The sequence below is a fragment of the Carettochelys insculpta genome, chromosome 3 (assembly GCF_033958435.1).
Source record: "Carettochelys insculpta isolate YL-2023 chromosome 3, ASM3395843v1, whole genome shotgun sequence".
NCBI classification, from domain to species: domain Eukaryota; kingdom Metazoa; phylum Chordata; order Testudines; family Carettochelyidae; genus Carettochelys; species Carettochelys insculpta.
Window position 1 is genome coordinate 170,656,017 of NC_134139.1, and position 16,542 is coordinate 170,672,558.

Consider the following 16,542-nt stretch of genomic DNA (forward strand, 5'->3'; position numbering starts at 1 on the left):
TTGGTTTCTGACTCCTAGGCTACGTCTACACGTGCACCCAACTTCGAAATAGCTTATTTCGATGTTGCGACATCGAAATAGGCTATTTCGATGAATAACGTCTACACGTCCTCCAGGGCTGGCAACGTCGATGTTCAACTTCGACGTTGCGCAGCCCAACATCGAAATAGGCACAGCGAGGGAACGTCTACACGGCAAAGTAGCACACATCGAAATAAGGGAGCCAGGCACAGCTGCAGACAGGGTCATGGGGCGGACTCAACAGCAAGTCGCTCCCTTAAAGGGCCCCTCCCAGACACACTTTCATTAAACAGTGCAAGATACACAGAGCCAACAACTAGTTGCAGACCCTGTATATGCAGCACGGACCCCCAGCTGCAGCAGCAGCAGCCAGAAGCCCTGGGCTAAGGGCTGCTGCCCACGGTGACCACAGAGCCCCGCAAGGGCTGGAGAGAGAGTATCTCTCAACCCCCCAGCTGATGGCCGCCATGGAGGACCCCGCTATTTCGATGTTGCGGGACGCGGATCGTCTACACGTCCCTACTTCGATGTTGAACGTCGAAGTAGGGCGCTATTCCCATCCGCTCATGGGGTTAGCGACTTCGACGTCTCGCCGCCTAACGTCGATTTCAACTTCGAAATAGCGCCCAACACGTGTAGACGTGACGGGCGCTATTTCGAAGTTGGTGCCGCTACTTCGAAGTAGCGTGCACGTGTAGACGCAGCCCTAGTTAGTTTTTGATCCTTAGCAGGGTTTCCCAAACTTTATGTAGTTGGGACCCAGTTTTATTCAGTACCTTTTTTGCAGCCCCAAATTATAAATGCATATAAAAATAGAATGAAAAATTAATAAATTTTCACTGTTTATTATTTATTCACAATAATAATAGTAGTACATTGCGATAATTTGTATATTTTTAAGGACATTTCCCCCCCCCACCCCCAAGCACTGGTACTGGGCCACTGACCATACTTTGGGAAAAGGTGATCCACAGCATACATGTTGCTTGTCACTCTGTGACTACACCACTTTTTTAGCAGCATCTTGTTTGGGACCTTGTCAAATGCTTTTTGGAAATCTGAAGAAATGATTATATAAAATACCTCACATGTAAATCCGCTGGGGGTGGGGAAAGTGTTTCTCAAAACCAAGCTCCGCCTACCACTACTGACCGGGGAGCCATTTCCTGCTGCCCGACCTGATGGGAGGGGAGTCAATAACGGCAGCTGGAGCTCAGCTCTGAGTGGCATCTTCTCTCCCTGCCATGGCTGGTGACTGTGGCTGCTCCCAGCTCCTCTCTTTGCATATCTGGCACCTCATTTGCATACTCTTATTTCAAAATAGCTTCTTTCGAAAGAAGAATACCAGTGTAAACACTGCTCTTCTGAAAGTAAACCCCATCTACGAAAGAATCCTTCTTTCTTTTTTTAATGGGAAGAAGGATTCTTTCGAAGATGGGGTTTGCTTTCAAAAGAAGCTATTTTGAAATATGCAAATGAGGTGCCAGATATGCAAATCTGTACCTCATTTGCATACCTCTTTTGAAAGAGGATTACAAATGTAGACACAGCCATTCTGTATAGCCCAGAGTTAGGAAAGACTTGGAGCACATGCTTTGACGGAAGCTTTCATGGAGACCTGTTGTCAGATGACTGGTAATACTAAGGAATCTTGCATTCCATTCCAGGTTCTGGAGGGGAATGGGCACAGACTTTTCTGCCACTTTTCCACCAAATCAAACCTGAACCGTTGTCCATCTGTGTCAGTCTCGTCTCTCCCCTTATGCATACATTTAAATTTTGGCAAAGCTATAAGGCAAGTCAAAGAAAACAGGTTCTATACCTGGGAAGAATTGTGTAAACTGAACTAAGACAGATCTAGTTACACTGCTTGTAAGGCCAAGCAGTTCTCTTTTATTCACTACTTTGTCATGTTCTTTGATTAGTTGTTTGCAGAGACTGAGCTACTTAGGATACATCTACACTATTTCATGAAGTCAATTTTAAGCAGTTAGCTTGATTTTACAATGTCACTGTCTTCACTGTAAAATACCATTAGGTTGATTTTAGGGAGTGCTATGGATGATATTACTACAGACACAAAGCGAGTCTGTGTAGCGCCAAGTTCAAATTTAAAAGGTTGAATTAATGCTAGTGTGGCAATGCCATTTGTTTAAATAGACTTTAGCCTCCAGAGGCGTTCCATATGTATCCCACAATGGCCCATGGTTGTCCACTTCTATCTCCACTGCTCTCCAGGTGCACAGGAAGTCGGTAACAGGAAGCCCATGAATTCGAATTCATCACCATAAAGCCAAAATTTAAGGGGTGCACAAAAGCCCAAATTTCTTTCTAGCCATCACATTGGAAGCCATCTTATTGGTAGCCATCTCGTTATCATGAATACTCAGGCTTCTGATCCGAGTTCTCAGGGTCACAAGAGAGCTCCAGTATGGTCCCATGACATCATGGATCTCCTTGCTGTATGGGGAAAGGAATCAGTGCAGGGAAGACTTCAAGTCTGCAAGCGAAATGTGGACATTGTATACAGATTTCATGTGGATAATCAGAGACTACTCCTGGGATGTTCAGCAATGCCTGGTAAAGGTGAAAGAACTCCGGCAGGGTTATCAGAAAGTACAGGAAGCCAACGGGTGATCGGGGTCATCTCCCAAGACGTGCCAGTGTTACGAACAGCTGGATACCATTCTTGAGAGAAACTCAATGATGTTGCCCAATTTTAATTGGGACTCTTCAGGAGGCCTTTCTGCAGAGTCTGGGGGGGAGGGGCTGAGAGAAGCTGAGCTTGGGGGGTGGGGGAGGACTGGAGGAAGAGGCCAATGGAGTGGAGGACAGGGGCAACCAGCAGGGGCCTGAGGAAGCTGTTCCCAACAGCCTGGAGCTCTTCACACTCGACCTTGAGCTGGTCCATTCTACTCCAACACCGGAACCATCAGAGCTCAGCTATTCTGGTAAGTATTTTTTTTCTAGAATGCTACACGTGGGTTGTGGCTAGGTTTAAGTATAGGTTTTCTATGGATCTATGCCCCTCAGAACAGCATGTTAGTACTTCTGGGGATGGAACCCTTATCCTTTTGGAGCTCTCCAGGAAGGCCTCAATCCATGTAATTTTATTTTTTCCACAAGGTTTTTGGGCAGGCCTGACTTACTGTGGCTTCCACAATAGCACATCTTGCCATGCCAGGCAACCAGATACCAAACTGATATCACAGTGCCACACAGCATTTTGGCAAATTTTCCAGGCTTGTGCTCACACAGGATGAGCATCTCTTTTTTTCCCCCCTATTTGTTATTCTTAGGAGGGTAATGTTCTCTTTGGCAACCTAAAGAAGCATGGGAATTTCTATTAAATTTATACCTAATGATCCCTGCCCACTTAAAATTTCCTGGGATCACATTACTGCACTGCATCATTAGTGGATGCTTCGTGCCCCCCCGCCCCCACCTCCACATGGCTGTCAGGGTTTCCTGACCTTCTCCCCTCCCACCACGCTGCTGGCTTGATCGGGAGCCACCGAGAAATGTTTCTTCCTCCACCACGCTGCTGGAAAACTCCCTCACTCCCATTTTTCTCTTCTTTGCACTCTACCTAGATCCCTCCTGACCCCGCCAGCCATGTGTCTGGAATGAAACACTTTCCCATTGCCACGCAGCTGCCAGGCTCTGCAGACCCTGTTCCTGGACATCCATGCTTTAAAATGTCCACAATGAAATAATCTGGATAAGTGACGGCCTGGGCAATACAGAGTTTGATTGTCTCCCATAAGAACCCAAAAGCAGCCTTGCAAAAAGGAAGTTTCTAGATTGTCTCAAGATCCATTCATTCTATGGGTAAGTGCTTTGTGTGAATTGTACCTCAGTTTTGACCTTCACGTTCCAGCCTGCATCCTCAGTGTGGGAGACAGGGCAAGGAACTGCAAGAGGTCTAAGCAGGACCTTATCCTGCAGCAGATGGAGCAGGCTGAATAGCATCTGCTGCCAGCCAGAGGGCCAAAGAACAGTGGCAGCATTTTTTGAGTCAATAATTGAAGTACTCCTTGTTGTGGTCCTGGGTGCCTATACATGGCTTCATGAGGCAAGGGAGCAGGTCAGCAGGGTTACCCCGTATTACTATAGGCATCTCCATGTTGCCAATCTTGATTTTTTGGTCTGGGAAAAATGTCCCATTCAGAAGCTTTCTGTACAACACAGAATTTCTGAAGATGTGTGCATTATGAACCTTTCCTGACCATCCCATGTTGATGATGGTGGTCTGGGGCCATGGTGCGTATGTGCAGGTCATCTATTGCCCCACTGCAGTTAGGAAATCCCATGGCAGCAAAGTCATCCACTACGTGCTGTACATATCCCAGTGTCACAATGTTCCTCAGAAGATGCCAACAGATTGCATTGGTTACCTGCATCACCATGCCCACCCCGAATTAGATGGTCACTTTCGGGTGTTGCAAACTTCCACAGAGAGATTGCAGCTTTCTCACGAACCATTAAAGCCAGCCTCATCATTGTATTGCTGTACTTCAGGGAGGGGGACAGCAAATCACAAAGTACCATAAAAGTGGATTTGCACATGCAAAAGTTCTGCACCTAATGCTGGTCATCCCAGGACTCTAAAACAATGCATGTGCTGGTTCCACGAGTCCAAAAACAACGCTCCACTGTAAGCAATGCATCCAGCATTTTTAAGTTCCTAGTCTGCAGTTCACCGATTTCATCTCCACTGTCTTCATCCACAATTATCATCTCAGCCCACCGCCTTCATCGAAGCAAATACTGCACGACATTCCGGGAAGTGGGCATAATGGCCTGTGCAATGACTGGAAGCATTTGAAGATCCACACCAGTGCTGTACCAGAGAAAATGGCACAAATTTCCCATTTGTTTTCATGTGGTTAGTGGGCACTCTGAATTCTGGGATAGTGACAAAACACCCACAAGCAACTGCAGCAATTACCCCCATCCACAACCCAATGTTACAAAGCTCCCAGAATGCAACAGGGCTAAGGCACTATGGGATAGGTACTGACAATGCATTGCTCATGCAGTCACACTTGGATAAGGCAATGGAGATGCAGTAAATCGACATGGAGAAATGGTAAGTCAATGTTCCAGAACATTCATGGACGATTAACTTCGAGTTTGTAAATTCAACTTTTTGACATTGATCTTATTAAAAAAATTAAGAGTTTATTTCATAGTGTACACGTAGCTTTAGTCTATTATATCACAGTCTTTTATTTATATTTATTTGCTAAATTACTGTTTCAACCAATTCAAGGAGATCCACAGACTGGCTGTGTGAAGAAGTACCTCCTTTTGTTTGTTTTAAACCTGCTACCTCTTACTTCCATTTGGTAACCCCTAGTTCTTATGTCCTGGGAAGAAAAAAAAAAAATCTCTCTTCTTTATTCATTTCTTCCACAACAGTCATGGGCCATGTCTACACCACAAAAATAACTTTGAAGTTGCTTACTTCGAAGTAATAGACTTCAAAATTGAGCATCTACATACACCCTACTTTGAAGTTAAACTTCAAAGTAGGGCACTACTCCATTCCTGGGAATGGAGTACGGACTTCAAAGTTGGGCTCCCTTACTCAAAGTTAACTTCCAAGTAAGGGAAAATGTGTGTAGACTCTGCTGGCTACTTCAAAGTAGCGTTTAACTTCAAAGTTAACTGCTAGTGTAGATGCACCCATGATTTTAATAGACTTCTTTCAGACTCCCTTAATTGTCTCTTTCAATCTGAAGAGTCCCAGTCTTGCTAATCTCTTCTCTCCTCATTTGACAGCCATTCACATCCTTAATCATTTTTTGCTCTTTTCTGAGCTCTCCCTGATGCCAAGATATCACACAGTATTCAAGATGAACATATCAACCATGGATTTATATAGAGATGACAAAATAATCTGTTTTACTCTCTAGCTCTTTCTTAAAGATTCCCAACATGGTTTGCTTTTTTGCCTGATGCTGAAAATGGCTAATTTTGTCCCCTTCAATTTATATGTATAGTTGAGATTATGTTTTCCAATATGCATTACTTTGCATTTGTCAACATTAAAATTCATTTGTCATTTTGTTGCCCAGTCAATCACCCAGTTTTCTGAGAGCCTTTTGATGCTCTTCACTGTCTGCTTCGGATTTAACTATTTTGACCAGTTTCGCATCATCTGAAAATTTTGCCACCTCACTGGTAATTTTGTAAGGAGAAAATTATAATAGGAGAAAAGGATGCCAGTTATCTCACTAAGTGCTGACCAATTATAAAGCATGTGGAGAGGCATATATTGACAGAGCAGTGTAATGAAACCGCACAGTTAGGGCTGACAACTTTCTAAATGAAAACCAACCAACCAATCTCACCCTACACCTATACCTTTTCTTCCTCCAAGCCCCTCTCCCCACTTCTTCTGTCACTCACTCTCTACATCCTCTACCAGGACTTACACACTGCCTGCAGAGGCAGGCTGGAAGGAGCTAATGTACAGCATGTCACCTCAGATCACAGCAGTGGTTGCTCCCTAGACCAAGGGGGCTGGGGAGGGCAGGGAGGGGTCAGTCCCAGTAGCAAAGGGGCTAAGCCAGGACAACTGCCACATGGCAGGTCAGAAAGGGGTGCCAGACAAGATCTGCTCACAGGCAGCAGCACCTATTTCCTGAAGCTTGGTGCAGAAACCAGTCGCTACTCTCTCTGTCAAGCACAAACAGCTGATCAGAGATAAGCACCTTGAGTCTCCGCTGCTGTTCTTCCCAGCCCCCAGTGGTGGAGGCTGGTAACTGCACTTAACTGTATTTTGAGCATACATTCAGCGCAAAACCACACACCCGGCTCCTCTCCTCAGCACTAGCACAATTCTTTTCATAGAATCATAGAATACTGGGACTGGAAGAGACTCAAGAGCCAAAAGTCCAGTCCTCTGCCCTCACGGCAGGGCCAAGCACCATCTATAGGATCACTGTTACACATTTATCCAATCTGCTCTTAAATATCTCCATTGATGGAGATCCCACAACCTCTCTATGCAATTTATTCCGGTACTTAACCGCCCTGACAAAAGTTAGGAAACTTTTCTTCATGTCCAACCTAAAATCTCCCTTGCTGCAATTTCACCCCATTGCTTCTTGTCCTATTGGACATTAGAAGAACAATTTTTCTCCCTCCTCCTTTGAACACCCTTTCGGGTACTTGAAAGTTGTAATCATGTCCCCTCTCAGCCTTCTCTTTGCCAAACTAAACAAACCAAATTCCTTGAACCCTCTCTCATTGGCCATATTTTCCAGACCTTTAATCATTGTAGTTGCTTTTCTCAGTACCCTCCACAATTTCTCCACATTTTTCCTAAAATGTGGTGTCCAGAATTGGACACAGTACTTCAGAGGTCTAACCAGCACAGAGGAGAGTGGAAGAATTAACTTCTCATGTCTTGCTTACAACACTCCTCTTAATGCATCCCAGAATAATGTTTGCTTTTTATTGCAACAATGTCACACTGCTGACTCATACTTACCTTGTGATCCATTATGACCTGAGGATCCCTTTCTGCAGTACTCCATCCTAGGAGTACTTTTTTCTTTTCCCCCAGAGAACATATGCCACAGAATTATTTACTAATTCATAACCAATTATCAAAACAAAAAAGCCGTCCAATGGCACTTTAAAGACTAACCAAATAATTTATTTGGTGGTAATCTTTAAATCTTCGCTAGTAATCTTTGTTAGTAACAGAGAGATAGCCGTGTTAGTCTATATGCTATCAAAACAAAGACTAACTCATTATCAAATTTGCTAAAATTGTAATTGTGAAAATAAGGTAAATATATTCTTATTTTGCAGAATATTAATAGCTGGATCTTAACTTGCTCTCTTTTATGACTCATTTTAAATGCAAAAATGAGACTACTGAAGTTATCATCCAGGTTTCTCTTTTAAAAAAAAAAAAAAAAAAAAAAAAAAAAAACTAATCAGGAAAGATTAACTGGCTTAGTTTCTTCCTTCTACAGTCTAAGGAATTTCACAGTATAATAAATCAGTTTTTCAACACACAAAAATAAAATCCGTAAGTTCACTCTAAAATTAGGACATATTTATATATATTTTATATTCATTTTTACGTAGTTGTAACTGTAGGTATATAATTATGCCAGACAAACTAGCAAAATATTTATGAAATATGTAATATAAACAACTTACTTTGACCACATAATTGAACCTTCTGATGTCCTGAATTGCACTTGAAAAATCTAAGCGATTAAAAGCTTCTCCCAAAGTGCAATAGCCATGTCTCTTGAAAAAGAAGAAAACATACTTTAAGAGCAAAAAAAAAAAATTCAGATGTTCAGTTAATCATCACTAATGTTCTGATTCAAGAAAGCACTTAAGTGTATGTTTAAGCACCATTTTTGAATAGGGATACTTTCCTGAATCTAGGCCAGGAGAGCTCTCTCCCAGCAATGGTGTTGTGATCACGCTGATGTATATAAGGGCTGCCGCTGCACTGTCAGAGCCGCATGTTAAACTTAGAAAAGCAGACGAAGCCTTAGAGAGGAGATGAGGAAACTATAACTGCTCTATTCTGAACTAAAAGGTCACTAAGTGATGTCATACATTACTAAGGCCTTGTCTTTATTACCCTTGAATTACTGCTGGAAGGATTCTGTGCCAAAAATTAAAAATTTATGTCCTTAAAATTCTGCATATTGTCAAAGCAACAACCAGTTTCAGTTATATGGGTCATTTATTTCAAAGTACTTGCCAGCAATTATGTCTATAACAGACAAAAAAAATGCAAGAGAAGTTTTTTTTGATTAATTGATTCCTTTCAAGGCATATTATTTCAGAATTTGATACATGTTTGTTGACAATTATCTATTTTGGTTGAATTAAATATCTAATTTAAAGAAAGTAATTATATAAATGTATTGTAATGACCTGGATTATGGGGGTGCTAGCATCCTTAAGGGCTGTTTTGTGTGTGTTTGTCATGTCTTGCCCAAGCTTAAGTTTCTATGTATATACTAAGGTTTCAGGGTCAGATCACTGAAGCAGGATGGGCGCTGGTGAGTTAGTAGTAGTTTAGTTGTAGGACAGCTGTGGTTAGCATGGGGAATGAAGCCAGGTAGGGTGTGTGTTGGGATGAGTGTGTGTATGTGTGTGTTTGAGAGAATCATTTACACATTTCATCAACCAACAACCCATTGCCTTTGGAGATGGTATACATGTTGCCTCACAGTCTACACAATTATTGTTGATATTGGTACACTGCTGTCACGTCCTGTCTGTACTTGTATCATATGTGGCAATGACAAACAATACAAGGCCCAGAGTGACAAACTGGGCCAAAAGAAATCTGATGAGATTCAACCAGGAGAAGTGCAGAGTCCTGTACATGGGACAGAAAAGTCTCAAGCACTATTACAGGCTGGGGACTGACTGACTAAGCAACGTTTTTTGCAGAAGAGGACCTGGGGATTACAGTGGATATGAAGCTGGATATAATCAACTGAGCCCCTTTAACCAAGAAGGCTAACAGCGTACTGGGGTGCAATAAGAGAAGCACTTCCAGCTGATCTCGGGAAGCAATTCTCCCACTTGTTTGGGCATTGGTGAAGCTACACCTAGAATACTGCATCCAGGTCTGGGCGCCTCATTACACAAAGGTTGTGAATGCACTGGAGACAGCCAAGAAGGGGGCAACAAAAGTGATTAGGGGGCTGGAGCACACTACTTATGAGAAAAGGCTGAGGGATTTGGGATTATTTAGCTTACAAAGAGAAGGGGAATACAACAGCAGCCTTCAACTACATAAAGGGGGTTGCAAAGAGGATGACGAGAGGCTGTTTTCAGTGGTGACAGGTGACAGCATGAGGAACAATGATCTCAAATTTCAGAAGGAGAGGTCTAGATTGCATATTAGTAAAAACTACTTTACTAAGAGGGTGGTGAAGTACTGGAATGGGTAATCTTGGGAGGTAGTAGAACGTCTATCCTTAGAGGTTTTAAGTCCTGGCTTGACAAAGCCCTGACTGGGATGATTTAGTTGGGTTGGTCCTGCTTTGAGCAGGGGGTTTTGGATTCAGTGACTTCCTGAGGTCTCTGCCAACTCTATAATTTGATGATCTTGGCTCATATCTTGAGTTCATAGTACCACAGTTCACTGTGTCACCCTGAGCTTGTATTTATTTGCAGGGTGCTGCAGGACAACACATATGTTGATTCTTGGGATTGAGAGTGGAAGTAATCTAGACCTCAAAGTTTGCTTACTAACAGTAAAAAAAAAGATGATGCAGTGGTGTGCTGTTTGGGTCCTGGTGATTAGAGAACAAGACTTTCTGCTTTACATGGATATAATGTTTTGGTTTTGTTCCTCTGCACTAGCTGCCTGGAGACACGGGTAGGGGTTTCAGAAGATGTTGAGTACTAGAGGAGACTGAGGCAACAGCTTGCAGTCATAAAAAGCACAAAGGGAATTGAACAGGGCAAAGTGAACATTGAGACAAACTGAAATGATGTTTTAAAATGACAGAACCTCAACATGAAACGCTGCTTCTGAGTAGAAATGCAAGAACAGACTGGTGAGAGCACATTATGATGAAAACATGGGGTGACTAACTGTGAACCCAGAGCTGTCACGTGAAGAGCTGGAATGTGCATTTCCAGTGCTTAAGTGACAGAGCACCCACATATGAGAGGGAATAGGGGTTTATAAAAGTACTTCTAATACCCAGAAGAAACTGCCAAATTCAGACTGCTGCACAGCTGCTGGCAATCAGATAAAAATGTTGTTTTTCCCTGCTTCTCCAGGGTGGATGCACCCTTTATCTTACTCTGCTTTTTGTGGGATGTTTAAGGGAACAACTTTTGTCAATCAGGCTAAAGCCATCCTCCTTCACCTTTCCATTCTGGCTGGGCTAGAACACATCTCCATGGACATCCATATTGTGAATCCACACCCCTCCGAGCTCCACACAAGTTCATGCTGAAACAAGTCATTGTTCGTTAGGCTTCTCAAAACATATGCCATTTCATTCTAAAATGAACCAATTGCTGGGTCACCACCACATTTCTGATTTCTCTTCTTGATCTTCTGATTGCTCACCTCAAACCCCTTTACTGTTCCCTTGCACTGCTATATGGTCTGCTAAAGCTTGTGATCAGCCAGAGGCTGGTTAGATATACCTTTTGTATAATCTGAGATTCATCTTTGTACAGTTAAAGATATGGGTTGGTTTATTTCAGCCCAAAGATGCACCAAGATTCTGGTGCATTCAAAGGGCCAGGAACCTACTTGACAACATATATACTTCTTAGGAGCCATTTTTCTGCTGTTTCAAACACTGGGTATAGGATAGCTGTGTAAACTGCAAGCAGAGGGGACTATGTACTTCCCTGCACAAAGGGAAGTGAACATAAACCATTTCGGGGCACAGTGAAACAAGACAGGACACATGAATAGATGCTCAATGAGTTTAGGGAATTAACTGAAAGACCACGATATCTCGATTGTTCAGCAGCTATGGATAACTATGTTTTAAATTATATTGACCTTGTGGTAACAATACATGTTAAAAACTAGCTTGTGGTACGCCCTATTTCTCAGAGTTCAATGGCTACCACAACATAAGGCACTGGTAGTAACATGTGGCTGTGTCAATGCATACACATTAAATGGGGGAGGGGAGGGGAGATTCAGGATTCAGCATGGGGTTACTAAGAAGTGAAGACTAGGCTTACAATGGTCTAAAACATCAAAGTAAAAAAACCAAGCAGTAAGTAAGGACTGACAGTCTTGGCCCATGCCATAGGACACTTACTTCTCTGGTGCTTTCTTTGTGAACGTAGATCCATTTTTCACGATAAAACCCTAAAAACAAATAGTTGTATTAGTGTATTCTAACTTTCAGCACATTACACAATATTTATTAAACAAAGTTATATAAATGTATCCTTCTTGATAAAACTCTTTGCAAGTAGGAGGCTTGTTTAAAAGATATTAAAACAGTTTTAAGGACAACTGCTTACGTAAGTTTCAAATGGCTGTGGATAAACAGTCCCAGAAGTATTTAAATTACTTAGGCGCTTACAAAAAATTTATCCCATGTAGTAATTACACATGCCAAAAAGATACTAAAAGAAAGTAAGGAAATTCCAGATTTTAGGCCACAGCAACAACCTATGTTCTGCCCTCTTGTAATTAAAACTGTATCCTAATGTGTACTCACATGATCATATATTTTAGACAAGACCCCACCCTTATTGTGCACATATATTCTGTTGTTTCCCCAGGAGTATCTATGTCTCACATTTCCCTTTTGTTGTCCTCTCCACCCAGAGCAATTTGTGCCCCTTTTAAGTGTTCCATATGCCTCAATCTGTCCCTCCATGCTTTGCGTCTCCAAAGACTGTGTGTAACTATATCTCCCACATTCTTTTTCTTTTAAAGAAAAAAACTACAAACAACAAAAAAAACCACCACCAAGTACCCTATATGCTGTGATTAAAAGCAAAAATTAATTTTGCGAAGAGCTGTTTCACTATGGACAAATTGAATTAAAATGACAAGATTAGCACAAGCTTACAAAGGCAGTAACTGAAAAGTAAGTTCTTCTGAATATGTAAAGTAAAAGCACTCCATAAAAGGAAAATAAAAATAGCAACAGTAGACTTTGAATATTGGAGTGCTATCACAATTCACAAATGTATTATCATTGGGACCATCAAGAGCTTATGCTCTCTGGTTAATGGTAGTTTAGAAAAGCTGTATCATTCATGTGTGCATAAATAGAGAGTTTCTGTAGGAGCAGTACTAATAAGGATTAGTGAATTATGCCCGTATGATTAAGCTTTATAGCAACATTTAAGTACTTCAGTGTTCTAAAGCATCCTCCAAACTACAACTGAAAGCACTCCAATCTCACATTGTGATTTTGCGTTACTCCGAATATGGTCTTTTTTCCTTTTCTTAGCTGCCAATTCACAATCTTCACTTCTGTATCTCTCTTCTTCTTCGTCATCAGTCAATATGCTAAAAATAAACACACATTTAAAGAGCATTTTAGTGGTAAGGCTTTATTTTTATAGGGCTTGCATCTCACCATACTGAAAGAAGCCTCTGTCAAGTAGAAACTCACATTTGAAAGAGCACTGCCTTAAGGTCTCTACTATGACATTCAGCACTTCCTCTCTCTTTTTCATAATTCTGTAGAATCCTTGTTTCCAATATAGCAATTCCCACAGGAAATTTGTATTAGAGACATACTTAAACTTTAAAAAGCATAATTTAGGAGACACTAATGAGGATGAGCCAAATACCATATGATCAAACACCTTTCTTCAAACCACTATTGTATACCTATAGACCACCACTGGCTGATGGAGCCTAGCCTACAAACCACTGCAGTATACAGTATCAAGATGCTCAAATTACAAGGCAATAAAGGACCCCTGTGATCACCTAGTCTGCCCACCTGTGTGGGACAGCCCAAAGAAATTCCTGGAACATATTTAAAAAAAATAAAAACCAATATTGATTTAAAAGTGGACTGTGATGATGAACATATGACACTTGGGAAACTGTTTACATGATTAATTACCAGCACTGTTAAAATGTATTTCCAGTGTGACTTCTAGTTTAAACTTCCAGCCACTGGACTACATTTATACTTCTCTTCATTAGACCTAAGAGCCAATTATTAAGTACTGGTTCCCCAAGCAGGCCCACCAACACAGGAGGGCAAAGGAGGCAGATGTCCTAGGGTCCAGCAAATTAAAAGGGTTACTGTTGCAGCTGTGGCTGCTGGAGCCATGAGCTGAACGCTCTGTACAGCTCTGAAGGACTGGCTGGGAGAGTTTAGCCCCACACCTGCTCCTTCCATCTGAGATCCTGCCTCTTCTGGGGTCACAGAGCAGGGCTCCTCCCCATCTCGCCCAGGCATCTGGCATGTCTATCAACAGTCCCACTCCTTGTCCTTAATAGGTTACAGAGATTGAGCTCCTTCAGTGTATTGCTATACAAAGTATTTTCTAATCCTTTAATAATTCTTGTGGCTTTTCTTTGAAATCTCTTCAATGTGCCAACATCTTTCTTGAACTGTGATTACCTGAACTGGAAACAGCATTCCAATGGTGTGCACAACCGCCCCCCCCCTCCCCCCAAACTTCTTTACTCCTGCTTGGAGATACCAATTTATTAGGGCTGTCAAGAAATTAATAATGCTATTAAATAACAGAATACCATTTATTTAAATATTTTAGGTGCTTTCTACACTTTCAAATATATGGATTTCAATTACAACACAGAATACAAAGTGACTACTCACTTTATTTTTACAGCAAATATTTAAACTGTCAAAAAGAAAATAAAAGCTATTTTTCAATCCACCTAATACAAGTACTGCACTATAATTGCTTTATCGTGGAAATTGAACTTATAACTGTAGAATTATGAACAAGTGTACATTCAAAATTAAAACAGTATACAGCTTTATATCCTACAGGTCCAGTCCTACTACTTGTTCAGCCTACTGCTCAGACAAACAAGCTTGTTTACATTTAGAGGGCACTGACAGATTTACCAGGCATTACATGGGTCCTTACATAATTTTTTTTTTTTTTTAAATAAAAGGAAATGGCCATGTCTACACTAGATCAAAACTGCAAAATGGCCATGCAAATGGCCATTAGTAAACTTTGAAATGAAGCACTAAAATCCAAATTCAGCACCTCATTAGCATGCTGACAGCCACAGCACTTTGAAATTGATGTGGCTCACCACCGCACGGCTTGTCCAGACAGGGCTCCTTTTTGAAAGGACCCCACCAACTTCAAAATCCCCTTATTTCTAACAGCAGATAGGAATAAGGGGATTTCGAAGTTGGCGGGGTCCTTTCGAAAAGGAGCCCCGTCTGGACAAGCCGCGCGGTGGCGAGCCGCGTCAATTTTGAAGTGCCGTGGCTGCCGGCATGCTAATGAGGCGCTGAATGTGTATCTCAGTGCTTCATTAGTAAACTTCGAAATGGCCGTTTACATGGCCATTTCAAAGTTTTGGGTTAGTGCAGACGTAGCCATTTTGAAAAATAATGTTTTTATTAAATTTATCTTAATTTTAGACTGCTTTAAAAAAGGACTGTTAATATATGTCCATTCCATCAAGTATATTTTCTTTCTTTACCCCTGTAAATGCTTATTTGCTGTTTTAACAAAAAAAGACTACATTTTGTTCCAAAGTTTCTAACTTAAGCATTACTGTTATGAGTTAGCTGTGCCAAAAAACTGAGCACTATTTCAAATTTCTTCCTTTCACATCTTTTTTGTGAGGTTTATTCAGAAGTAATCCTAATTCTGGGTTCATTTTAGTTTTCTGGTTCATCTTGGTTCAGTCTCTTTCAATATCAGCGGGGTGGCCATGTTAGTCTGGATCTGTAGCAGCAACGAAGGGTCCTGTGGCACCTTATAGACTAACAGAAAAGTTTAGAGCATGAGCTTTCGTGAGTTAACTCACTTCTTCAGATGCCGGACCAGCATCTGAAGAAGTGAGTTAACTCACGAAAGCTCATGCTCTAAACTTTTCTGTTAGTCTATAAGGTGCCACAGGACCCTTCGTTGCTGCTCTCTTTCAATACTTACTCAGTTATGTTAATTTTGTAGACTGTACTTTATTTGGTGATTGGCCTTTTTTCTGTTTGGTTTTTGGAGAAGCAATCCAATCCCAGGAACATCCTGTTTTATGTTGCTTTACATTATGGTAAGAGAAAGATGTATACAAAATTTAGTGGTCTTAGCTTTTACCATTTAGGAGAAATTCTTTATCAAATGGACAAGCTCTCTAAAATAGATAGTAGATAATGCTGCCTGCTCCATGCTCACAATATCACCTGAAAGGAAGAACAGGCATTCACATGGCACTGTTGTAGTTGGTGTCAGAAGATACTTAGATGGCAGCTGTGGTAAACAGCAATATATCCCTTCATGCTTCTCCCACCTTTCCTGGACCAGAATTGATCATAACAATCCAAAGATAAGAGGCCACCAGCAGAAGGCTGCATTACTTTTTTGATGGTTCTGTATTTATTGCATCAGAGTTCTGCTCTGTAAAGACTTCTGAAAGCGTGATCCACACCTGATCCCTCACAGATTTTGGAATGCACTTCATATTCTTAAGCCTTGCATAAAATGCTGTGTCTATCTTTAGAAATGTCACATTAGCGTTTTCTTTGCATTTTATCAAATGTGCAGTGAAATGTGTGCTGGGTGTAGGGTGACCATATTTTCCCAAAGGGTAAATGGGACATTGAATAGGGCCAGCTCAAGGCCACCTCTCTCCTCCTAATGTGTGGGACTGGTCTTAGCCCTCCCGCTGCCCACTCACACAGGGCTGGCCAAAGACCTCCTGCCACACACCTGTGCAGGACTGGCCTGGCTTGAACCACTCTTCAGATCCTTCTCTCTCATTCAGGGCTGGCATTGCTACTTGTACCTCCACAACTCTGCAAGTTCCTCTGTGCCCTGCTAGGCAATCACCCCCCACTT

The 16,542-nt window shown here is 41.7% G+C and overlaps 1 protein-coding gene across 3 annotated transcripts in view; it reads right to left on the minus strand.

Annotated features, from left to right (window-relative positions):
* The window catches only part of FBXO25 (F-box protein 25), a 74,700-nt gene that overhangs the window by 38,379 nt on the left and 19,779 nt on the right, over nucleotides 1-16,542 (minus strand). For all 3 annotated transcript variants that reach the window (XM_074988923.1, XM_074988925.1, XM_074988926.1), the window contains exons 3-5: nucleotides 12,933-13,039; nucleotides 11,829-11,878; nucleotides 8,209-8,301 (exon numbers count right to left, since the gene is read on the minus strand). In XM_074988923.1, coding sequence (XP_074845024.1) covers nucleotides 8,209-8,301; nucleotides 11,829-11,878; nucleotides 12,933-13,039 — 250 coding nt within the window. The remainder of the gene's footprint in view (nucleotides 1-8,208; nucleotides 8,302-11,828; nucleotides 11,879-12,932; nucleotides 13,040-16,542) is intronic.